This window comes from Xiphophorus couchianus, chromosome 13, assembly GCF_001444195.1.
Source record: "Xiphophorus couchianus chromosome 13, X_couchianus-1.0, whole genome shotgun sequence".
Taxonomy (NCBI): Eukaryota; Metazoa; Chordata; class Actinopteri; order Cyprinodontiformes; family Poeciliidae; genus Xiphophorus; species Xiphophorus couchianus.
This window is the reverse complement of record NC_040240.1, coordinates 30012803-30038437: the sequence shown is the minus strand read 5'-3', so window position 1 is coordinate 30038437 and position 25635 is coordinate 30012803. Positions and strand designations below refer to the sequence as shown.

The window sequence follows — 25635 nt, the reverse complement described above, 5'->3', positions numbered from 1 at the left end:
ACACAACTTAAAAGAACCTTGACTTAGCAGTTTGATCACTAGAAATTGGGCCTCTGTCTCTTTAAGAAGCTCCTCCTTCAGCGGAGATGATAACTGCCATTTATAACTCATCTTAGGAGCGCTGAGCTGAAAAGCAGTTTGCATAAGGAGCTCAGCAGATGTGCTAACAGCTACTGCTGCTAGTCTGGAGGAGCTGAGTGACAGAAAACGCAAATATCAATCCATCTTCTTCCTCTTATCTGGAGTCGGGTCGCGGGGGTAGCAGCTTCGGAAGGGAGGCCCAGAATTCCCTCTCCCCGGCCACTTCTTCCAGCTCTTCCGGGGGAATCCCAAGGCGTTCCCAGGCCAGCCGAGAGACATAGTCTCTCCAGCGTGTCCTGGGTCTTCCCCGGGGCCTCCTCCCGGTGGGACGTGCCCGGAACACCTCACCAGGGAGGCGTCCAGGAGGCATCCTGACCAGATGCCCGAGTCTCCTCAACTGGCTCCTCTCGATGTGAAGGAGCAGCGGCTCTACTCTGAGTCCCTCCCGGATGACTGAGCTTCTCACCCTATCTCTAAGGGAGAGCCCAGCCACCCTACGGAGAAAACCCATTTCGGCCGCTTGTATCCGCGATCTCGTTCTTTCGGTCATGACCCAAAGCTCATGACCATAGATGAGGGTGGGAACGTAGATCGACCTGTAAATCGAGAGCTTCGCTTTTTGGCTCAGCTCTCTCTTCACCACGACGGACCGGTACAGCGCCTGCTTGACGGCAGACGCTTAAGAGTGTGACCCCTCTATAATTGGAGCACCCCCTCTGGTCCCCCTTTTTGAACAGGGGGACCACCACCCCAGTCTGCCAATCCAGGGGAACTGCCCTGATGTCCATGCAATATTGCAGAGTCGCGTCAGCCAACACAACCCTACAACATCCAGAGCCTTAAGGAACTCCGGGCGGATCTCATCCACCCCTGGAGCCCTGCCACCGAGGAGCTTTTTAACCACCTCGGTGACCTCGTCCCCAGAGATTGGAGAGCCCAACCCAGAGTCCCCAGGCTCAGCTTCCCCAATGGAAGGCATGTTGGTGGGATTGAGGAGGTCTTCGAAGTATTTTGCCCACCGGTCCACAGCGTCCCGAGTTGAGGTCAGCAGCACACCATCCCCACTATAAACAGTGTTGGTGCTGTACTGCCCCCACCACCGGAGCCAACTCACCACCAGGTAGTGGTCAGTGGACAGCTCCGCACCTCTCTTCACCCGAGTGTCCAAGACATATGGCCGCAGAGCCGATGAAACGACGACAAAGTCGATCATTGAACTGCGGCCTAAGGTGTCCTGGTGCCAAGTGCACATATGGACAATCTTGTGCCTGAACATGGTGTTCGTTATGGACAATCCATGACGAGCACAGAAGTCCAACAACAGAACACCGCTCAAGTTCAGATCGGGGGGGCCGTTCCTCCCAACCACGCCCCTCCAGGTCTCACTGTCATTGCCCACGTGAGCGTTGAAATCCCCCAGCAGAACAAGGGAGTCCCCAAGAGGGGCACTCTCCAGTACCCCCTCTAAGGACTCTAAGAAGGGTTGGTAATCTGAACTGTCATTCGGCCCGTAAGCACAAACGACAGTCAGGACCCGTCCCACCACCCAGAGGCAGAGGGAGGCTACCCTCTCGTTCACCGGAGTAAACCCCAACGTACTGAGATGGGGAGCAACAAGTATGCCCACTCCTGCCTGACGCCTCTTGCCGTGGGCAACTCCAGAGTGGAAATATGTCCAGCCCCTCTCAAAGAGACTGGTTCCAGAACCAGAACTGTGCGTTGAGGTAAGACCGACTATTTCTAGCCGGAACCTCTGCTCCGGCTCCTTCCCCACCAGAGAGGTGACATTCCACGTCCCAAGAGCTTCTGCAACCGAGGATCGGACTGCCAGGACCTCCCTTGGCTGCCACCCATCTCGCACTGCACCCGACCCCTTTGGCCACTCTCATAGGTGGTGAGACCCATGTTTCCTCTTCGGGCTGAGCCCGGCCGGGCTCCAGGGGTAAAAGCCCAGCCACCAGGTGCTCGCCATCGTGCCCCCCCTCCAGGCCTGGCTCCACAGTGGGGCCCCGGTGACCCGCGTCTGGGCGAGAGAACATGAAATCCAAAGGTCTTGTCCATCATAGGGGTCTTCGGGCTGCGCTTTGTCTGGTGCCTCACCAGAAAACGCAAATAGTAATAATAAAATAAATGTCAAAACTTTCTGTTTTAGTAGAAAGGTTTGATATTGACCTGAATGGTTTACTGTCTAATAATAATAACTATCATTATTACATCAGCATTATTGTATTTATGTTAGTAGCATCTTCTGCGGAAAGCTTTGCTGGAACACAGTGAACTGAACAACCCGAGCAGGAAGGGCAGCAGCTTTTATGAACTTGTGCTTCACTAAATGTTCCGTTTCCTTTTTCTATATCAGCGCTGCTAATGCACCGACGTCCTTCCTTTTTCCAGAACTCCATTAAAGCCATTAAAGATTTGTTTTTTTCCTCCCCCTCTTTCTCCTCTGCCGACATCTTATCAACGTTAGGGTTGTAATAAAGAGGCGGAGGTTCGCCATCAACACGGCTGACGTCTGTTTCTTGTTTCGGTCTGCAGCTCCCACCTCCAGGACTCCTGGTGTATTTCTGGAGATGCTCAGATAGCAAAGTTTAATAATGGCAACTGTTCAGGTTCGTCTCCATGGTAATGGCGCAGAACATACAGTATGGTACTGTCAAGACACAGCGATGGCGATGTGAACCGCTTCAACATCTGGTCTGATGGTGGAGGATTCTCTACCCAATTTAAGATTTTGATGTAAAACGATATTTTAAAAAAATGATCAGAGAAATTCTTATAGGGACAGGAAATGATTTAAACTTGGCAGCAGTGAGGCTATTTTATGATTGCTTCTTTTAAACTGTTGAGATAATTTAGTTTTGCTGTACAAAATGACATAAAAAAAACAGCATGAAAATATTCTGTAAATATAACCTGAATTATAGGGGGTGAAAATTAAGTTTTTATTTTTATTGGATCTTTAACTGAGAGAGTGTTTTTCATCCACATGTTAGAGTTCCTGTTGGGTTTTCTTTACATTTGGAGGAACCTCACTCTGGATCGGTGTATATTTTGCTGAAAGGGAGTGTGTGTGTGGTTACTGTGCCAGGCTCTGCTTGCAGAACCAGGGATGCCAGAGAGCCCTGCAGGTGTCAGAGCGCTCCTCTTCCTTCTGCACACACACCTCAGTCTGCTGCGCTCCTCTGATCGTCTGCATGTCGAGGTTACAGGGACGAAGAGACAGAACAGAGACGGATTTGTTTGAACTCTGCTTACTTTGGAAGTTTGTTTGCATGAATATTCCTGCTGCGTGTTGGACTCTTCGGCCGCGGTCCTGGGGGGATTCCTTCTGCCCAGGTTCAGTTCGCAGTGGAAACAGCCCAAAACCACACACACGCCTACACACACACTGTCTGTCACCACAAACTGACTGACAACCGACTCTGGTCAGAACATCGACACCGAGTACCTGATAATGAAGTGATGACGTCTGATAAGAAATCTTGTTTTCTTTTAAGTAACAGAAGAAAAGTTTTGAGAATTCAAAATATGAACAGCTAGGAGGAAGAGGAGGAGGAGGAAGTGGCTTCTGGCTGTGCTCCACTGGAGTCTGAAGCTGGAACCAAGGATTTGGAAATGACATCAAACCTAATCTACAGCTTTTTGTTTTTTTCATCTTTAATATACACGGTTTTCAGCCACCATTGCCTCATTACCAAAGTTAATGTCATGATAAAGGCTGCAGAAGAGTTGTGTGTTATTTTACAGTAGCGGTGTTGTGTGTTCTCCAGACACATAGTGACATTTTATAGTACAAACAAGTCACTATGTTACCTTCAGTTGTTATAAAAATCATATATCTCAAACATGACTTAAATCACATTTGACTTCCTAATTTAATGTCTTGAAATTTGACCTCTGTCTCTTTAAGAAGCTTGTATTCTTTCTGAAACTCTGCCTTCAGGAAGTCATCACAACATGGATCCTCTATGACACTCGTATGTTTTTACCAGCATCTCACTGAGAAGTAGCTTCTATAAGGAGCTCAGCTCCACCAGGTGTTTGCTAACTGCAGCTGGCTAGTTTGAAGGAGTCTGAACCCAAAACCTAGAAAGATAAACACTGAAAACCAATAAATAACTTCAGCATAACATCAATCGTTTAAGTTTCTTGTGTAATTTTGGTTTTTCCCCACTAGTCAGTTAGTTGACAAAAATTCAGGTTTTTTAAGCGCTATTATCTATTTCATCTTTCTGTATGTGTCAGTTTCCCTCTTATTTTTGCCCAGAATTATGATTGACTGACCGACATATTTACTGATCGACCGGATGTGATCAATAAAACCAGTAGGACTATTTAAGATGGATGAAGCAAAGCAAACTGACCAACATGTCGCTTTTTTAGCATTTATTTGCAGCAGTTTGTCATCAGCATAATCAGTCCAGTCACACAGCTAACTAAATATAATCAATATCTCAATGCCTTATGATTCTGCAGCAGTAAACAAAAGAAAAAAATATATAATAATAAGTATAGAGTTGTTGAAACAGAGGGAATAAAACATTTCATCATGTAGGTTCTCAGGGAAGAAGCCGACTCGTACAGCTAAATGCGTCCGGAGCTTCAGCAGGGCTCACAGCGCTAAGCTAACTCCTGCTTCCTGTAACAAAAAACAAAGTCAGTTTGGTTTTTATCATCAGTGAACGATTTCCTGTCAGTTTAGCTTTTGAAAACATGTCCTCCGGTGAGCAGGTTGTGCCGATTCCTTCAAACAGTAGCAGAAACCTGGAAGTCACATCCACGCCCCGCGTTACGCTACGTTAGGCTGTTTGGGTCAGTTAGGCCCCGGCCTGCAGCGGCGTGTCCTGGGCCCTGACGTGGACGCCGGGCAGGGTGAACCAGGCCAGAGGAAGCTCCAGCCGGGCGCTGTCGTTCTGAACCTTCATGTTGAGGTAGAAGTCTCCGGTGTAGAGGAAGAGCAGGGCGCCCTCACACACCGAGCTCTCTCTGGGTTTAACCTGCGACGGAAGCAAGAGCCGTTAGCGGACACTCTGCTGTCATTTCTACATAAACGATCTTCAATAAATCTTTGACGAGTCTTAATTAATGAGTTACAACAACACTTAATTTCCCTTTGGGATTAATCAAGTATTTTTGAATTTGACTTTGAATTAAACCGGGAACACCAGCAGAGTACGACGGCGCGTCAGGGTAGATAGAAAAAAACTAAACAAAAAAAAACCATTTTTGTCAATTTTCTTGAAAAAACGTGCACATTTCTTAGCTTGAAAAGTCAAAGTTTTTTTTTTTTAAACCCTTAAATTTAGTAAAAATTAACAACAAAAAAAGAGTTTCAAAAGTTGAAATTTTCAGACTTCTTGAATTAAAAATATTCCAAGATCTTTCTAGAAACATTTTGGGATCAATCTCAAAATGTTTCCTCAAAAATTTTTTAATTTATTTTCCTCACAAATGCCTGACATTTCGAGCTCAGAGATTTCCACGTCTTTTCCAGAAGATTGCTGAGATTGATCTCAACATGTCTGAGTCTTTTTTCAGGAAACTTTTGACTTCAGGTTCTCAGGAATTTCAATGTCGTTTCTAGAGTTTTGGCTGAAATGTACTCCTGTTCCTGTTTCTCTTCTATCTCCAACATCTCCATGGTAAGAAGGAGATGTTGCTTTTGCTGTAAAAAAGGAAAAAAAGGTGAGAACAGTCACCAAAATTAAGGTGCTCACACATTCATTAGGATTCTTTTCTCATCCTTTCATCTTCTTTTCAGACTCTAAGCTCTTTGTTTTGTTTCTAACAGTCTCTTTTATCCGCCTGCAGTGTGTTTGACACTCAGAGGAGTTTTTTTTTTCTTTCTTTTGCTTCTTGGATCCATTCTGTGGTAAAACTTTTAGCTTAAGGATTTTAATCAACACAGTTGAAGAACTGTAGGAGTTTCAGTGCCAACAAATATTTTTCTTGGTCTTTAACTGGTTTCTCTTCATTTCTAAAAACAGTCGTGTGTCCTGAGTGAATACACACACACACACACAGTGCGTGTTGTGTGTTGTGCAGACATGTTGAAATAAGCCTCATTTATTTCGAGGCTCCTCGCCAAGCCAGCTGTCCAACATCAGGCAGCATGTCGGCATCGGGCCCGGCTGAACCGGAGCACGTGTCTGTCTCCTCAGCACGTTACCATGGTAACTCAGCTTGGAAACACAACGTGAACGCTCTCAGTCCCTCATCCCGACACCAATTAGAAGCGGTTAGGTCTTAATTCGTATCTGTATTACCTGACTGACATCTTGTGTCTTTTTATAGATTAAACTTTGTTGTGGATTTTTTTTTTACTTCCTCTTAACACACTTTTAACTTTAAATAAGTGAAATAAGTTGTGTGTTTTTAAAACCAGTTTCATCTTTATTGGGAAAGTTTACCAAAAAGATTCTATTAAAGGTTTTCCAAACTGGTTACAGCACAGAATGTAACTACAGAAGCTGATCTGTGTTTGGGTGTTTTGAGTCAGTTGAGCTTCCTGACTTATCATAAATATCAGCCGTTTCCAAAACTTCAACCTTAGCCAGATCTAATTATTTAAAGAAGATTTCCGTTTGAAACAATCAGCCTAAACCTTCAATCGATCAATATGAATTAATAAATTACAGATCTACATCTGATCTTCCTTTTTAAAACAAATCTAAAATCCATGAGAAGGTGGTAGCTAATCAGGTGTGTGAGCATTTAAACAATAACAAAACGTTCCAGTCCGGTGGCTCGGTGTCAGATATTGGACCTGTATCTTGGTAGAACCCAGTTCAGCTTTTGACAGTCAGTCATGATATTCCCTTAGAAGGGACTGAATATGTTGTATGTATTAAAGGAGCAGCATTGGGTTGGTTTAAATTCCCATCAATCCGACAGATTCCAGTTTGTTCATGTGAACGATAATTCTGTTTCACACTCCAGGGTTACTAGTGGAGTACCACAGGGCTCTCTGCTTGGACCAGTTCTTTTTACGATATAGTTTCCAATTATTCCAATTGGGAAAAAACCTCTGAAAAAGAAACTGTTTTGTCAACAGTTACTACACAGACCCCCAATAATACAGTTTAGAACCTCTGATATTTTTGACTTGGATATTCTATTTGAATCCCAAATTAAACATGTTTCTATGATTTCCTTCTTTCACCTATGTGTGTGTGTGTGTTTGTGTGTGTGTGTGTGTGCGTGTGCGGGAGTGTGCATGCAGGCGTGTGTGTGTATTGTAAAGTGCCACGAGTCAACATTTGTTATAAATTGGTGCTATATATAGTGGAGTGAAAAAGTGTTTGCACCCTTCTTGATTTTATTTCTTTTTTTTTTTTTTTGCACGTTTGTCACATTCAAGTGTTTAGAATTTTTTCCTCCCTTAATAATAAACACCAATTAAAAACCAAAAAGTTTTTTTTTAACAGAAATGCAGCTACTGTAAATAAAGTGAGTTGAATTACCTGATTTGTGTCAGTCCACTAATTAAAATCCTAAGAACATAAATTAATTGACATCTCGACCAGTATGAATATTTTTTGCAAACCCCCTGTGGCTTTACCAACCCAACCGTCTACAGGGTTTTGTTCTGAAACAGACTGACCACGTCGATGAAGAAGGTGTTGGAGCCGACGAAAGTGACCGCTTCGTCCAGGTCGTAGTTTTGGACCCCGTTCTGGTAGTCCTGATACGGCATCACGGTCAGAGACAGCGGGCCCACCGGGTTCTTGTTCAGGTTGGTCAGTTTAACCTCCAGGGTCACCGCGTCGCCCACTCTGCAGTCTGCCACCACGTCGCAGTCGCATGGCCTCCCGTTCACCAACACGTCTGAGAGCGAGAGACAAAAACAAGAGCGCACGTCTTTACATCAACGTTCATCAAATCCTTCAGACCGTCATTAGTCAATCACACAGCTCCTCAGAGACAAAACGGTTTTTCTTTAGACATTTTTCGATAGAGACGGAGAGCTTAATTGTAAATACTAAACTGATTTCCCCCCTTTTAATCTCATGCATGAAAAATTTGTTTGTTTAAAAAAAAAACTGTGTCAAACACAAGCACACGTCCGTTGTCGAGTAGATACAACATCCCTCCTCTCACAGCCAATCAGGAAACACAGAGTGATTTCAATAGGGCTGCACTGCCGTGTGCCACCGGCTCCTGAAGTGGCCCCATGTTTGGCTCCGGCGCCGATCGAGACGCAACGATCTGCTCTAAAAAACAAACCTGACGGAGTCAGCGCTCCGAACGGCGAGCTCCGATCACCCGATGACGGCTCTTTTCAGTTTCACAGTGGCACACGCTCAGGCCGCAGCGCAGATGCCGGACCCGGCTGGTGTATGCTTTCTAGTGTCACGCCCGCGGCTGCGATAAACACCATGAGTCACCGGCGCTGTGACAGCCTGATGGCAGAGCGGAGCCGGTGAGCCGGGCTGCTGCGTACAGCGGCAGAGAGAGACATGAGGGAGTTTTCTTCACTTTTAAAAACATTTTTGTTAGTTTGTTCTGATTTACAACTGGATTAAAATTCAGATTGAACTGCCAGTTTTCTATAAAATTCCAGAGCTTTAGTGGCGCTGAACTTTATCACATTTTGTCACTTTACAGCCACAAAATTCAGTTTAAAGGGGCAGAATTAAATCAAATATTTTCTTAGCGTTGCATCATATTATGTTATTCCCTCATCAAAAACACACTTGGAGTGTTGCCTTGATTTTTTCATGGAGGTTTGAGAAAGATGTTAATCTCCCATGGCAACCATACAGCTGTGCCCGGATGGACCTAGCCCCGCCTTCATGACGAAGCTCCTCCTCAGAGCTGCAGTCATTAAGCTTCTGCCTCACAGAGCAGCGCTCTGTGATGTTAGCTGTGACTCCCCACTCCTTCAGATTAGCCGGCAGCAATTAGCAAACACCTTCTGAGCTCATTATACGAGCTACTTCTAACTGAAACACTGATAAAAACGTTAAAGGATTAATAGAGGAACTGTGTTAAGATGACTTCCTGAAGGCGGAGTTTCAGAAAAAGCTGGAGTTTTTAACGAGACAGAGACCCAATTTCAATGTGTTAATTTATTTTAAGAAATACTTAACACATACAGCACTTTTATAACAAGTGAAGGTAACATAGTTATCATAGTTGCTTGATTGTGCTATACAACGGCATTATGTGGCTGGAAAATACATAACACCGCCCCTTTAAGGAATAGACTCTGCCTGTCATGATAATAAATTTTGCTGGATGATAAATTGTCCCAGTAATTATATTGTTGTCTTGAGACCATTTTCTAATAATATCTTGATAATGGCATAATAATACAAGTTCGCTGTCTCAATGACGAATGAACACTCCACACTGGGAACTGGAAGACATTTTACATACAAAAAATAAAACACAATTAAAAACAAAAATAAAAAACACACATGACCAAACCATTAAAAAAGGATTAAGAAATCCCTATACAAAAAACCCCCATTAATCATGACAACCCCGGAGTCCTCAAAGACCCACCGACTTGCAGTGTGAAGTGCTTTGAAGGTGAAGGTTAAGGGGTGAACAGGTTTGCTCCATCCATGCTGCATGCTGAGATACTCTGATCTCAAAGCTTTCTGCTTATGAATGCAAAATCCAAAAAACAGTAAAGATTTTGTTACTTAATTCAGCAGCTTCTAAAACTCTACCATTCCTATGACGTCAACCATTTGGTGAAATAAAACAGACCTCTCCTGAGATCACGGGATGCGCACGTCGTGTTTAAACAACCACCTTATGACCAGCATCGTCGAGCCTTTAGTGACACCTTGGCAAGTGGATATATTTAGTTTGTTCAAAGTCTTGTTGCTAGGAGATGCGCAAATTATAGGTAGGCCTACATTGGTTCTAAAAGCGGGGATCCATTTTTTCCACATTAAAAGTGAACAAAAGAGGATGGTTAGTCTGCTGATGAACTCCCACACACACACCCCGCTCAGTCACACACACACCCACAGACCGAAAAACACTCGCTCCAGAGTTTCTCTCGCTCTGCCGTCCCGGAGTGCCGGTAGAAGCAATCGGCTGGGAAACGCGACCGGCGATGTTCACCGAACGCTGCACTGCGGCAAAGTGGCAACTGTGTTCAAAAATACACTCAGCTAAATAAACGTAGAGCTCATTTCGTTGTGGAGGCATCACAGGTGGACCAGTGCTGGATCTAGCAGATGAAGACTTCTGACTTTGGCTCAGCGTCTCGGCAAACATGTGCAGACCGACCCCTGAGAGGACGCGAGTGATGAAGATGGCTTCAGAGACGTCTGAACGCTCCCTGTTGCGTTGAGCCGAGTGTCAGCAGGTCTCAGAGTATCCGCTACGTCCTCGGTTCTTACGTTAAAGCAAACCGGCTGTCTGCAGGACGAACAGGCAACGCTCAGGTTACACGCCTGAGGCTTAGATACAGTCGGAACCTGAGAATCCAACTTCATCACATCCACCTCTATATTACATGATTCTAAACATCTGTCTGATTCTAAAATACTTCATACTTTGTCAGTTTGGGAGTCGGTCAAGTGTCAGATGCGACAAAGACGGTGTGCAAACCCCAATAAACCCTTATCGCCATGCTGCGACCGAACAGTTTACTGTATTTCATTGGGATTTTATGCGATGGACCCACACAAGACGGTACATATTCATCAAGTGGAACAAAAACACTTCATGGCTTTTTAATGGTTGAAATATAAGGCGATCTGATCTAAATCACTCCACTGCATATTTCAGGTCACAAAAATTGTATGGAGGATGTTGGTGGGAGTCAATCTCCAAGTCCTTGCACAGATTTGAAATTGGATAGGTTTGGAGTTTGACTAGGCCATCCTAACACATAAATCTGTTTCGATCTAAACCAGAGATCTGCAACCTGTGGCTCCAGAGCCACAACTGGCTCTTTGGGCTTTCCATAGTGAGTCTTTAGAAAACATTGGCTGGAAATGATAAAAAAAACAACTTAAGATTTTATTATAAAATTGTTTTTACGGGATGACACTAAAAGTAGACCTATTTTTCTTTTTGTTAGGCTGGAAACTAAGTAAATGTCATCATCCCATATAAAAAAAAACATGACCATCATGTTCTCAAAAAGGTTTTTTGTTTTTCTTCAGACAGATTTTCCTCAAATCATGTTCCACAGAAAAACCTGCAAATATTAAACCACGACTACGACAGCGGACCCCGTCAGTACATCAGTCCTACACTCTTCAGAGTTTAGTTTGTCAAACATTTGTGGACTTCACCATCCACTTGCCAATTACGCACCACTGTAGGTCAGTATCTCACATTAAAAATCCCACAAAGTGACACAGAAACAATGGCTATAAAATCACAAATGAGTCAAAAGTTCAAGGCAGTAAATCTACTGGGTGCTGTCTGGGCAACGGGACGGAGTGGGCAAAAGAGCTCTGTCCACATGTTACACGAGCACCTGGTTTGGTGTTAGCATGCTGTTCTCTGACCAGGCAAAGAGCTTAGGCAGACGTTGCCACGGCAACTGGGGAGGGGACTCCAAAGTGAGTCTGCTGTAAGAAGAAAGGACAATTTTGGGATCAAACCGGGTCCAGCACTTCCTTCAGAATAATCATGTGACTGCAGGTGGAAAAGCAGCTGGCGAACACCGATTGGCTCATGTTGGCGTGTCGCCACGGCTGTCGGGTCAGATGGTGAGGAGTGTTACAGTGTTACAGGAAGAACGAACAAATCAGCGCCATGCTAATAACGATGTCATGTCCAGCTTTCTGGAGGACTGGATTTCTGACACAAGCACTTAGAGAACAACAGGAGTGACGACTCTACGCCATCAAACTGACTACATGAGTTACATAGTATACTGTGTGTAAATGTAAAACATGATGGAGATGAAAATGATTATAGTCGTGGTCAGAGTTAGGAGAGTTTTTCACTGTTTAGTTTTATTTTGTTGTACCTTGTTTGTCTATTTCAGTCACAGTTTTTAGAGTGTGTTTGACAATTTTTATAACTTATTATTATTTAAATAGTAGTAGTTTTAGTTTTCTTAGATTTTGGTTAATTTTTAGGTGCAGAACTAAAAAAAGGTCAGAGTATTGTATTGTGATCATGTTTACATTGATTTGGTATTGAAAGTTCAACAGAAGATGCCATTTTCAAAAGACTTATTCAATTGTTGTTGAACAGCAGCTGATACAGACTGCTTGTGTGGAGGGAAATTAATGAAAAAATGTAAATAAACTTAAAAACAATTTATTTTAGTCAATTTAAAAGATTTTAAAATCAATCTGAATTATCTCAGTTTGAAAGACTAACAGGTTCATAAACATCAAAACGAAGGATTTCAGTGTGTTTCAGTACCACTCAGCACGATGCAGTCGCAGTTAGTTGTTGTTTTTCCCCATTAATTTCTATTCACTTCAGTCAATGAAAATGTTTTCTCAATTTCAGTTTTCGTTATTTGGTTAGTCTTAGTTAACTATAATAACCTATGGTCACATACATACACAAAAACAAATATTAAATATAAAAATATTAAGAATTCATGTAATTTAAATGAGTTTTAAATCCACAGTAGCTAACTTTAACAAAAAATTGGTTTTAGCTACATTTTCAATATAATTAGGATTAGGTCCAATCCAGAAGCATGATGTCAGCCTGATGTTAGCATGATGTCAGCCTGATGTTAGCATGATGTCAGCCTGATGTTAGCATGATGTCAGCCTGACATTAGCATGATGTCAGCCTGATGTTAGCATGATGTCAGCCTGATGTTAGCATGATGTCAGCCTGATGTTAGCATGATGTCAGCCTGATGTTAGCATAGTGTCAGCCTGATGTTAGCATGATGTCAGCCTGATGTTAGCATGATGTCAGCCTGACATTAGCATGATGTCAGCCTGACATTAGCATGGTGTCAGCCTGATGTTAGCATAGTGTCAGCCTGCTGTTAGCATAATGTCAGCCTGCTGTTAGCATAATGTCAGCCTGATGTTAGCATGATGTCAGCCTGATGTTAGCATAGTGTCAGCCTGATGTTAGCATGATGTCAGCCTGACGTTAGCATGATGTCAGCCTGACATTAGCATGATGTCAGCCTGACATTAGCATGGTGTCAGCCTGATGTTAGCATAGTGTCAGCCTGCTGTTAGCATAATGTCAGCCTGCTGTTAGCATAATGTCAGCCTGATGTTAGCATGATGTCAGCCTGATGTTTGCATAATGTTAGCATGATGTCAGCCTGATGTTAGCATAATGTTAGCATGATGTCAGCCTGATGTTAGCATAATGTCAGCCTGCTGTTAGCATGATGTCAGCCTGATGTTTGCATGATGTTAGCATGATGTCAGCCTGATGTTAGCATGATAGGCTAAGGGTTTAATCACAGCAAATTCAGCGAGATTATTCAGAGTGCCACGTAAACCAGCAGACCCGGCTGTGTGCCGCTACCTGAGTCAGCAGCAGACTGTGGCAGGAGGAAGTGACAATTGTGTTGAAGCAAACAGTCGTGGTGCAACAGTCCCAGCTCATCTGTACACAGGACACCTCTGCTCCACAGCCTGTATTACTCATCTAGAACAAGCTCCGCCGCTTTCATTCCCCTCCTGCTCACTATGACTTCTATTTACTCAAATAATAGTCCTCTCCCGCTCTCTTCCTCTAGTTTTTCCTCCAGCCTTTGTGCCCTCTGTGTGTTTCCCTGTTTCTGAGCGGCCGGTTGGACCGGGGTCTGCAGGTAAAGCTTTTGTTTGGTCTGTTGTCGCCGAGCTGCAACCACAACCGGGCAAAATAGAGGTTAAGATGCTTATGTACGCTTATTGAGGCGCTTAACAATGCTGCTCAGCGCCGTACCCATCCGACTGAGGGGGGGACGGGAGAGCGCTCTGCGACTCTTCAAAACACGTGAAGAGGCTGGATGGAGGGAGAGAAGATGAACAGATAGAAACCGCGGATGATTTCAACTCCTCTGTCAAGCAATGGCAAAGTGCGTAAACAACGTAACGGTGCTCACGCCGCTTCGACTTTTTCTAATTTTGTCACGTTCAAATCAATAAGCGTACATAAGCATCTTAACCTCTATTTTGCCCGGTTGTGGTTGCAGCTCGGCGACAACAGACCAAACAAAAGCTTTACCTGCAGACCCCGGTCCAACCCGCCGCTCAGAAACAGGGAAACACCTCAAAGCTGATCGTATTTTATCGGGATTTTATGCGGCGGATCAGGGGTGCTCACACTTTTTCAGTCAAAATGTCCAACCTACTACAAAAACGCTAAACATATTTTTATTTGCAAATATATTAAGAATTCTTGATATGTTTCTTTCTTCGTCCAGCTTGGCCACTTATATTTATATACCTAAAGTTTAAGAGGAAAAGCTCCAGGGCTAACAATTTTAAGTAACTTGCTATGTAGCTAGTTTAGTTTAGCTAGTTTAGCTCGCGCTGCTGTTTGCGCATGCACAGAAAACTCACTTCTTTTTCTTCTTCTTCGCTAAAAGGCGATTGGCAAACAACTAAAGCAGGGGTGTCCAAACTTTTTGCAAAGAGGGCCAGATTTGATAAAGTCAAGATGCCCGGGGGCCAATAGTTTGTTCGGACATTTTTTAACTACAAAAGTTTCATGCAAATACACACTGTTATAAAACAATTTTCATTGTCACAATTATCTTTATTTTTCAAATGACAACATAACCAAATATAAGCCACTCAGGCAACTCTAAAAACCCAAATTCTGCCTTTCATTCATATCTGGAGAGTCAGATAACATTGAACAAACTGTATGAAATACCTTAAATTTACATGAGTTTAAAAATATCTTTGCCTCAAGAACATTTTAAACAGGAGTTATAAGTAATGCAAAATTGTCTGTTATTATTAAATCTTAAAACGAGTGAATTTTGCTCGTCATTTACAGTATCTTTCAGAAAGTAATAGTTTGTATCACATCTACAGGTTCATAACCAAATCTTACTCAAGAGTTTAATAAAAATAAGTGCCATAAATCCAGGTGCATAAATGTTCTTTTGGCTCTTCACTGCTGATAGTGACAGATGTTACCGTTCAAAACACTCAGTTTCATGTCCTCAACTCTCAGTGCCACACTGTTACTGCTAGGCAAACATTTTTCTCAAATTCTTGCTTCTTCTCAGGGCAAAATGTTCTCCACCATTTTCATAACACAGTCTTTGATAAATGTATCTTCAGTAGAAGGTTTGCCATGTTTAGCTATTAACATTAACTTCGTAGCTGCTTTGGTGGTATTTTCTTTTGACTCACAGGCCCGCGTGAAGAATCGCTGTTGTGATGCCAGTGCAGCATGGCGTTGCTTCACTTTTTCAGCACGGTCACTTCCTGTTAGCTTGTTGTATGTGTTAGCATGTTTAGTCTGGTAGTGTCCTTTTACGTTGAAATCCTTAAACAAGGCAACCGTCTCATCACAAATTAGACAAGCACAATTGCCTTGATTTTCAGTGAAGAAGTATTATAATTCCCATCTCTCTTGAAAGCGGCGGCCCTCACTGTAAACTTGTTTTCTTTGCAGTGGCCATGGCAGAAATGAGTGGAGAGCGGTTCGCTGCACGGAGGCAGACTGATAGTATTAAAGTGGTGCTGCCACCATTTGGTGAAAGGAGGAATTACAGTTTCAAGTTTTATGATTTATTTATTCTGTTTCACAGTGGAGGCGGGCCATAAATAATACATTATAAAACCGAAGCTGCGGGCCGTATGAAATCTGACCGCGGGCCGTGATTGGCCCTCGGGCTGGACTTTGGACATGCCTGAACTAAAGGAAACATTACCGCCACCAACTGGTGAGGCCGCCCTGTATACTAATCATAATGCGCTACCTTTTTCTTTTTTAAGGTCATGCGATCTACCCGCACTACCTTAGAGATCAACTGGTAGATCATGATTGACCTGTAATAGATCAATATGAATTAGTGATGTGTCGGTCGCGAACGATTGGAACCGGCTCCACAATGGGAGCCGTTTTCGGATCCTATTTGGGAGCCGGGGTTTTTTCTACAGTATATCGCTGTCTCTCCGCCTCCCTGTCGTTGTGCTTGTGCTCTGCAAGTGCCAGAGCCGATAGTTTTTCCCCACATCGTTTTTTTTTTGTCCTGCGGTGCCTCACTGTCTCTCCTCCCCTTCTCTCTCTCCTTGCGCGTTTTGCTCTTCGGCCAGTGCTAGAGCTGAGAGGTTTTTCCCTCGGTCAGTCCACTGGCCTCATGTCAAGCGTGTGCTCCACACATCTGACCAATCACACATAGTTTCAATTAATAATGTGGCGGGAAAACACTGAAAAAAAAGTTTATCTCCACTTTTTTTTGTGGAAACGGCAGGCAATTGGCCAAGCTGTATAGCGTTCATCGGCAGGTGTTTATGTACAGACACTCACTCAGCTGTCAAGAAGCACAGAAAGAAGGGGAGTCAGTGTGGGAACTGAATAGGTGAAAATAAATGAGTGACAGAAAACGGAGCAAGATTTGGACTCATTTTAATGCTACATCAAGCTCCAGGGCAGAGTGCAGACTGTGCAAAGTCAGCATTTCCTATCTGCAGGCTCGACAAACAACCTGCACAGCCACATGCGGACATCACACGCATCGGTATTGCTATAGCATTGTTATGCGGCATTTTTACTCATCATAAGTGTTTAACAATGTCAATAATGAAACAAAATATTATAAAACTAGGTTTAAGCTATTAATTAATTAATAATGTCAAAAAGATATATGGGGAGCCGAAAGAGCCGGCTCTCCACAGTAAGAAGAGCCATTAGAGCCGCATCTCGAAAAGGAGCCGAAAATCCCATCACTAATGTGAATAAAGTGTTCAATTCTAAGGTTGGAGGAAGTTGATGTGGTGTAAACACATCAGGTATTGGCTTTCCAACAGCCAGACTTGTTGCTGGTGCTAAGCTTTGTGACTTAGTCCAGCACATTCGAACACTAAAATGTGTTTTTATGAGTAATCAAGTTGATGGTCCTGGTTTCAGGTCTGTAATTTGACTTATTTGATGTAATTCAAACTTGTTGATTTAGTTTGAAAGAAAAAGATGTCGCAAAACGTCAATTTGATAATGGCCTCACTAATTCCAATTGTATAATTCCTGCGTTTCTCAAAGTGGCTGTCCAACAGACAGACGCTCGGTCTGCTTTCAAGGCCAAAAACAACTAAATAAACTCCAGCTCTTCATTCCCTCTCACACTTTAAATAGAGGAAAACAAGGTTATTCATCTCCACACCAACCTCAATATACCAGAAAAGCACAAAATAAATATTTTAAGAACAACAAAAAAAAGTGTAGTCTGCAGCTTTATTGCTTGCATACTTATTGTGCCCTGGATGTATAGAGTGCTCCAACGTTTTGAATTGCAATTCTGTCTGTTTTGCATATTTTCCCAGATGATATGAACCACAAAGCAGCTGAATATGAGCTGTGAATTTTGGCTTTTTTCTTCTCTGCTCTGCTTCCATTTCCACATCCTCACCTGTAAACAAGCAGCAATTTACCCATCAGGATTTAATTATGAAATTTTCCCAGTGGCCTTAATCAGGCAAAAAAAAAAAAAAACCTTTAAAAACCTTTATTCCTAATTGCAGACTTTAGTTTGGAGCTAAACATTTGGAATAATTAAAGCCAATCAAGCGCTCAGCATGAGATGTAACAATTACATAGCTGCAGCACATACAAGGAGCCATACAGCAGCCATTGTTTTCACACCATTAAATATATGTGAGCTGCTGACATTCAGAGTCTTTCTAAGACGATAAAAAGAAAATGACTTGGTGAAAGTGAAAGTTCTGAGCTCACGTTGGTATTCTCATGGATGTTGGAGCACAGCCAGCCATGAGCTCATGGGTCCAGTCTGAAGCCACTGGTCCGTGTCTGAGCAGCTTTGGTCAGGAGATGAGCGTTCAGCATAAACATTCTGGATCTGGCTCGATCCCTGCTGATCACATACGGCCGGGAAATATTCCCTCTATCTTCCCCTAACAGATGTAGACGGCTAGGACCAGCTGGTGTGATAACAGCAGTGAGTTGATGCCTGAACTGAACATAATAAAGTGAATCTCTGTGTTTGTGTCTGTTAGCATAGCACATGAAAGTCAGATGCTCATTCACTAAAGGTTTAGTGAAAGAGAAAAACAAAATGGATGTTGTCTCATTTACTTCCTAAGCCCATTTTATACCCAGAATGAAGTGTGCAGACAGTAATTAAGCTATTAATCACAAATTTAAGACATTAAAGAGGAAAACTGGGATGTCAAACATGCGGCCCACATACCATTTGTGGCCCATGACTGTAATTTAAGATTATTTACAAATGTGGCCCTCCAGCACAGGCAAACAATGCAGATGAGCACTAGAAAATATCTATAGAAAATTTCAATGATGGGAGGTCTTTCAGACAAGATGGAGACCAAGTGAAATATTTTTTAAATTATTTTTCTTAAAATCAAACATGTTAAGTACAAAGACCTAAAAAAAAGAAGTTAACACTTTTTTACTTTTGTCTTCAAGGTAAAGTCCTGTAGAACCAGAAGCATCCAGTGACTTTTACTTAAAACAGTTTATGAGCACAAAGCCTCTGTCCTAATCAAATATTTACCGACTGGAACGGTACAGCGCTCCAAAGTGCAGGACGGGAGCGTCTGTAACGTACCGCCGCCTGCCTGCGCCAGCAACGGAAAACCAAACGAGGCCGTCGTACCGGAGGCCGTGGCGTCAACTCACCGCTCGGCACAGCGGCAACATGGAGAGGCAACGGAGAGGTCTGATTCGAGGAGGACAGACTTGGAGTCCAGCTGTGAAGACAACCGCTTTAACTCGCTTTTTGGGGTTTTTTTGTGAGCAAAAATTGAAGTCGTTAGCCGGTTTCTCCTGAGAGCCTGACAGTCGTCGGGTCTGTCATACGCCGCAGCCGACTCCAACTCCCATTTCCCTGCCTCATTACTCATCCACATGTCTTTTTCTAATATACTCCAACCCTAATTAGATTAAAAAAACCAAAAACAAACAAAAAAAAAACACTTGACTGTCGATATTCCAACCAGGTGTCTCCAGGTGTGGAGACATGTTGATGGAACTTCTTGTTTAGTCCGAATCTCAATGACAAAAAGTTACTGGCCTTCAAAACTTCCACTGACGTCATGTATTTAAATCAAACTGATTTTAGAAGTCGACTGTTTCTTTCAACCTTCAATCTTTAAGACATTAAATGTAACATAGGATGACACGTTCTCCAAACACAGTACAGCACTCTAAGCCTCGAGATAAAGCACCATGTTAAGGCTCTTCAGGTCTCATTCCAGGGTTTTTTCTGCTTCTTTGAATGTTGAATGCAGCACAAAAATACAGATGTTAGTTTGCCATCACACTCAGAGACTAATACCTCACTATTCTGGACACAAGTTGTGTTATCTACAACTTGTGTAAAGAGTTTTAAGTGTCTGAAGTTTGCAAACTTGAGAACACTCTCCCTCCAGGGAAGTACACAATTAATTATTACCCAAACAGCTTGAGGTTTGAAGTAATAGCTTAACTTTAGCATCAGCGTTCCTCTAATTGGAATAGAGAAGATTCTTTTTTTTTTTAAAGCTGGCTCTCCTTTAACATTGCTCTATCATCTTTCGGACTAAGTTCCCATCAGAAACAACTCAGTTGGAGAAAAATTAACCGAACTGGGAAAATTCACTTCCTCCACTGCCATGGCCAAACTACAGGCAGACTACAATTCTAAAACGGTGCAGAAAATCGACAACATCGACTGTTCACTGATTGGTCCAGTTGAAATTGTATCGGAGGAATCCATGTCAATGGGAGAAATCCAAGACGGAGAAACAAAGGCAGATGAGAATCAAGCAGAATTGTGTCAGAGGTTTTATTTAGCCAGGCTAAATAAAACTTATTGCGTCAAATTCTTTTTACTCAAAGATTTACCTTTTGAATCAACATCTGAGACTTTCAGAACAGTTTTATCTCGTCTAAGGTATACTAATTTTTAAAAATCCTGACAGCAATTTTGTGATATCACGACATCTAAATACAAAGTTTCTCTAGAACCTCAGCTAATATTCCCAGTATGGTTTACCGTTGGGATCAGCAACATTCTCCTCAAACTCCCTGCAGTCACATTCCCTCAGTGTGTGACTGAAGAAGGCCTGAACAGAAATCCCTGTTATATTTTCCAAAAAACGATCTGGAGCTCATAAGTGAAAACAACTTTTTTCTTTTTTGTTATTCCTTCACCGTCAACACTTTCACCTCAGCTCACGGTTGGCCAGTGATGCAAACTCGTATGCATGAGCTCAACAGGGCTGAACTCTTTAGTTTACGAAAGCTTTAATCGGATTTATTATGCCTCAGTGAACTAATCCATTAAGCGCAGTGATTCCTTTGGAATTAATACGATTTGATCCAAAATATTGTCGTAATAAAGGCGGGCATGACCTTGCCAGCTCTATTCTAGTAAAACATCCCTCAGTTTGTATCTGGAGCGTCCCCTCAAAACCCTAAAATTAACTCTGGGACAGGTGACGGCGTGCATGCAGATGAGGCGCAGATTTAAAGAGGAGAAACACAACAATGACATGACACAGGTGACTTTTTTTTCTTTTTTTTGCTTGAATTATTGGTGTGAAGCAGGGACAGTAATATAATGAGGTGCCGCTGCCGCAATGGGGGGGCAAATCACTGTAGACAGCAGAGCTACCTGCAAGGTTATTATTTCTTCAACAGAAGGAGCAGCAATCAGCGTCTTAGCAAAGTTATTTCAGTCACCTGGAGGAACAGAAGAAGTTCAACAAGGATTGATTTAGCAAACAAAGGCATGGCAGACTGTCTCACACCCTCAACTCCACAGAGATTTAATTCTCTAAACATTACACTCATCAGGACAGTAGAGTTCATATGGAAACAAATAATTCACTTTTTTAGTTGGACAAGCTTGTATGTGAATCTCTCCTTATTAGGTAATTAAGTTATTTTGTCATCCTTGGCAGTAAATATGAATACACAGCTTTACAACAGTTTATTAAAGCCTCTGTAGAACATTTACACCAACAATTGCTTGAAAAAACACCCCTCAAATTTTGAGATTAATTTCAGATATTTTCTGAAAAAAAGAACATTTCGGAGACTGTAACTTTGAAAATATACAGAAAAAACCCAGAGGTTTTTAGATTAATCTCAAATTTTCTACAAAAAAAAACTAAACAAAAAAAAACCTTGGACATTTCTGAGTTGGAAAATTTGAAAAATTTGCTAAAAGAAGAGGAATTAACCTCTGAAATTTTCTAGAAAAATATGAAGTTTTCTGAGTTTGACAAGTTGATCATTTGCTGAGATTAATCTCAAAATAAATTGCGAGATTAATCTCAGAAATTTTCTAGAGAAATCATGCTTGCAGAACGCCTCTTATTTTGAAATATGGGCCATTTTTGCACTGAAAATGTGAATTTTGCGGCCGTTACGATACAAAGGCTTCAACATGTGTTTAAAGTGACAGATGCATTTTAAAGTTCCAGCCAACTCAAAAAGACAGAGCAGAAACTCAGTTACTGTGTTAAAAGGTTGTGGTTTTTATGTACGTGTTTCTCCAGTGTATTTGTTTTCTGGTTTTTTTTACATGCATTGCATATCACATGTATCACATTATATGCAGACAAAGTTTGTAAATGACCACAGTGGTACGGTTCATCTACTCTCCAGTCCCTGTAAATCTAAACGTGATGGAAGATAAACATCTGACCTGATGGGATCATGATCAACGTCGTCTTTATCTTACAGTTTGCAAATCAGAGAGGAGACGTTCCTATGGCATGATTTATGGCAAAATAATGCAAATTCCCTTCACAAGTCAGAGAAAAAGGTCAAACAGAATTAGCCCGTGCTGAGCAATCCGAGTCGGTAGCTTCTAAATTAAATCAGTGTGAACGGCGTTACGTCTCTAACCTCTCCTCTATCAATCACCCTCCTGAAGCAGTAACTCCCCGTCTCCATCACTCATCCTGTTGTCCTCCCAGATCCGCTCAGGGAGCCGGGGAAGCTCTTTGCATTCTTCGTACCTGCGCAAAGTCGCCACTCCATCTCAATTTCTCACTCTGTCACTTCCCAGCTCTATCATTTCTGCTCATTAAGCGTTGCGGGACCTGCTTGTTGTTATCCGTCTTCATGAGTCAAATTTGATTCCCTCCTCCGGTCCTCTCTTTGTTTTGTTTTTTTAAAATCACTGATCATGCAACCCCAACATTTTCTGCGTTAGCATTCTGTGTTTTTATTTCTAAGTGGACGTAATACGTATATTCTAAAAAAACAAAAAAAAAAACGGTGGTCACGACTCAGACAGAGACGAGGATCCATGTCTAACCTGAGTCTGTTTTCGTTAGAAAGATGACAACTATAGAGAAAACAAAGCGAATAGTCAGTTGACTGAACGAGCAGGATTTGATTTGTAGTGTGAAGGAAGCTGCAGCATTCAGTTTTCCCTCCAACAAATCTCGGGCCAAGCTCTGTATGCGGCGGTATGTTTGTACTGCACTTCCATAAACCGCCTGCTGTGGCTGCTGAAAAGTGAAAACACATTACACTCCTGACACCTTACTCCAACCGGGCCAAGAAATCCAAAATAAGGCTGAGCCACGAGGGCTTTTTTTGTTCACTTGTAACGGAACAGAATGGAAAAGCAATAATATGAGAAATTCAAATTACCCAGCGAAAGTAGCTTGAGAGTTTAATCCAAATTGAATACAGAAAAAAAAGGAAAATTACAGTTTGAGGCTGTCAGTTATGTTTACAGCAGATAAATTAAGTGAAATGTAAGAAAAAAGTCCTAATCGTTGTATTTTATCTAGAACAACCAAAGCATTCCATCAAATTTCTGTTTTTTTTTTTTTTTTGTATACTGTCAGGTCGACTGAATAAATAAGTGAGAAAAAAAAGAGAGTCTGAATAAAATGTAACCAACATGCTGTCAGCACCGACTGGGTGACGCAAAATTGATGCAACAAGTTAAACAATTCAGCCAGCATGTCTGATGGCCTGAACCCCAATCAGCCCTCAGGTTGTTGGTGGTTTTCCTGATCACAGCTTTCAGTCACAAGAAAACAATCCCGCTACACACACACCCCCACGCACACACATGCACACACACAGATTCCAAACAAACAAGCTGAATAAATTCTCTGCTCTCAAGCACGAGTCAACATCTGCTGGTTTATTCAGAGGTACTTGGGGCACAACTGCTGTCAGGACAAAACGCCAGCTTTAGGCTCACCTGTGCAATTTAAGGCAATCTAATGCAATAAATTAGCCATTTGGACAGCTTGTGCTCAATTTTGAGTTGAATGGGAAACAGACTCTAAAGTCACAGTTATTTGGTGGTTTTTGTAGAATGAACCCAAATCACTGTTTAGAATCAGATGAGTTACAAAGTTATGATAAAAGTATTTGTCTCCTGTTTTTGCTTTTTTTGTCACACTTTCATACATTTTTCAAATCAGCTGATAAATTGTAAATGTCAGAGAAAAATAACCTGAGTAAATGCAAAAAAAAGAGGAAAATGAAAAGAAATTGTTCAAGCGCTGATTTTATTCATAAGATAAAAGGAAAATCTTAAATCTCTTAGCCAAGGACCTAGCCCAATGACTTCATACAACTAATGTCTAATTAGCTGTATGAGTAATTGGCCAGGAGACAAACTGGCTTAACCACAAAAAAGTCGATGTTTTGAGGCGACCTCCTAACCTGACTCAGTTGCACCGGTTCTTTATGTCAGAAGGAACGGACAAGAACTCCAGCAAACTACTGAGAGAAGATTGTCCCAAAAAGTTGGACCCAAGTCACCTGGTTCAAAGCCAGCACTGAATTAATATACAGCTGTGAAAAAAACTAATAGAGCACTTAAAATGATCAGTTTCTCTGATTTTACTCTTCGTAGGTACAGTGTATGTTCGAGTAAGATGAACGTTGTTCTTTCATTCCACGAAACTGATAACATGTTTCTGAAATTCCAAGCAAAAATTTAGTGTTTATTTGCAGAAAATAAGAAATGGTAACAATAACGAAAAAGATGCATTCCTCAAATAATGCAAAGAAAACAAGTTCATGTTCATTTAGAAACAACAACACTAATGCTTGAACTCAGGAAGAATTCAGAAATCAACGTTTGGTGGAAAAACACTGTGGGAGCACACTTTGAGGAAAACCAATCCAGGAAACTGTAGAGATGCTTCATCGGATAACTCCATGTGAACAGTGAACACAGAAGGTTAATCAGTCCTATCAGTACAGACGCCGTGTCACCTGGTGGCTACCTGAACCTGAGCAGATCTACCAGGTCCAGTGGAGGTCGCCGTCGCTGACCTCTGAACATTACTGTGATTTAGCGGGAAGCTAGCTGTTGTTCAGGAGTGAATACCTGATGGCGTTCTGCACCCTGCGTGAGGAAACCCTCTGTGCTTCTTAGCCAAGGCCTACTTAGCCAGAGCAGGTTTGCTTGTGTTCGATATAATGAAGTGGCTCTACTGCTGATGAGGACCAAGATCAGAGCATCAGGCACCACCTCTTGGTGAGAACCATAATCAAAAACACTTCACTTTATTATCTCAGTAATTTCATACACAGAATAATTGTAGTAAAAACTAGAGGATGTGCTCTTTAATCAGCTTAAGTGTTTGCTCTGTCTAATACGCTGCTGGATCACATGTCTGTTATTCAATGACCAGCTCCTGATCCGGGTTTGTCAGGTGTAATGTTAAATCTAAGATCAAATTAAATTATGAGCATAAATAAAAAATAAAGAAATTACAAAAAATACCCCTGAAACTTTTCCACATTTTGACGGCCGTTAACGTCAACGAATTGTGTTGACATGTTTCTGCTTCTCTGTTTCTTTCTCTGGTTTAAACATCCGGAAAGTGCGGCGCATTTATTTTATTATCTGCCGGCATGAGTCAATATTTAATAGAACCACCTCTTGATGCACACATAGCGTCACAACCTTCTGACTTGCAGAAACAAAATGATTCCAAGAAAAGGCAACAAGTGGTTTGTTTCTGAACGAACTTCCAATTGGATGTTTTGAAAATTCCACCAAAAACATAAATAAAACATTAGCTTATGATTTCGTACAACTTGGATCTAAACAAAAGTTAACGTAATCTGATCTGATTCAAAAAGTGGCCAAAAAAAACATTTTAATAGAACTTCCTGGAGGTTACGACCAGCGGCGCCGTACAGGGGGGAAAGTTAGGACAATTCCAAGTACAACATACTGTTGTATGTAAAATTCACGAGCAAGAAAAATATTGTCCTAGTATCAGTATTGGACCAAAGAAAGCAAGGCAGTTGCAAGCTTTTAAAATTGTGACACTTTTGATGGGTCAGATAGACTCAAGAAATTGTAACAGCAGCTGCGCGGGGGGCCCAATTAAATTTTTTGTCCGGGGTCCCAAAATTCCTGGCAGCGCCCCTGGTTACGACAAGAGTTCGATATAATTTATGATTTTTGTTTAATGACAAACAAAACTCATCTCCCAGCCCCATGTG

General features: G+C 42.0%; 1 protein-coding gene across 2 annotated transcripts in view; it reads right to left on the bottom strand.

The window, feature by feature from the left end:
- Positions 1-4459: 4459 nt before the first annotated feature.
- trappc9 (trafficking protein particle complex subunit 9) overlaps positions 4460-25635 on the bottom strand; it is a 210999-nt gene continuing 189823 nt past the window's right edge. For both annotated transcript variants that reach the window (XM_028036159.1, XM_028036160.1), the window contains 2 exons: positions 7688-7911; positions 4460-5081 (listed from right to left, as the gene is read on the bottom strand). In XM_028036159.1, coding sequence (XP_027891960.1) covers positions 4902-5081; positions 7688-7911 — 404 coding nt within the window. In that variant the 3' untranslated portion in view covers positions 4460-4901. The remainder of the gene's footprint in view (positions 5082-7687; positions 7912-25635) is intronic.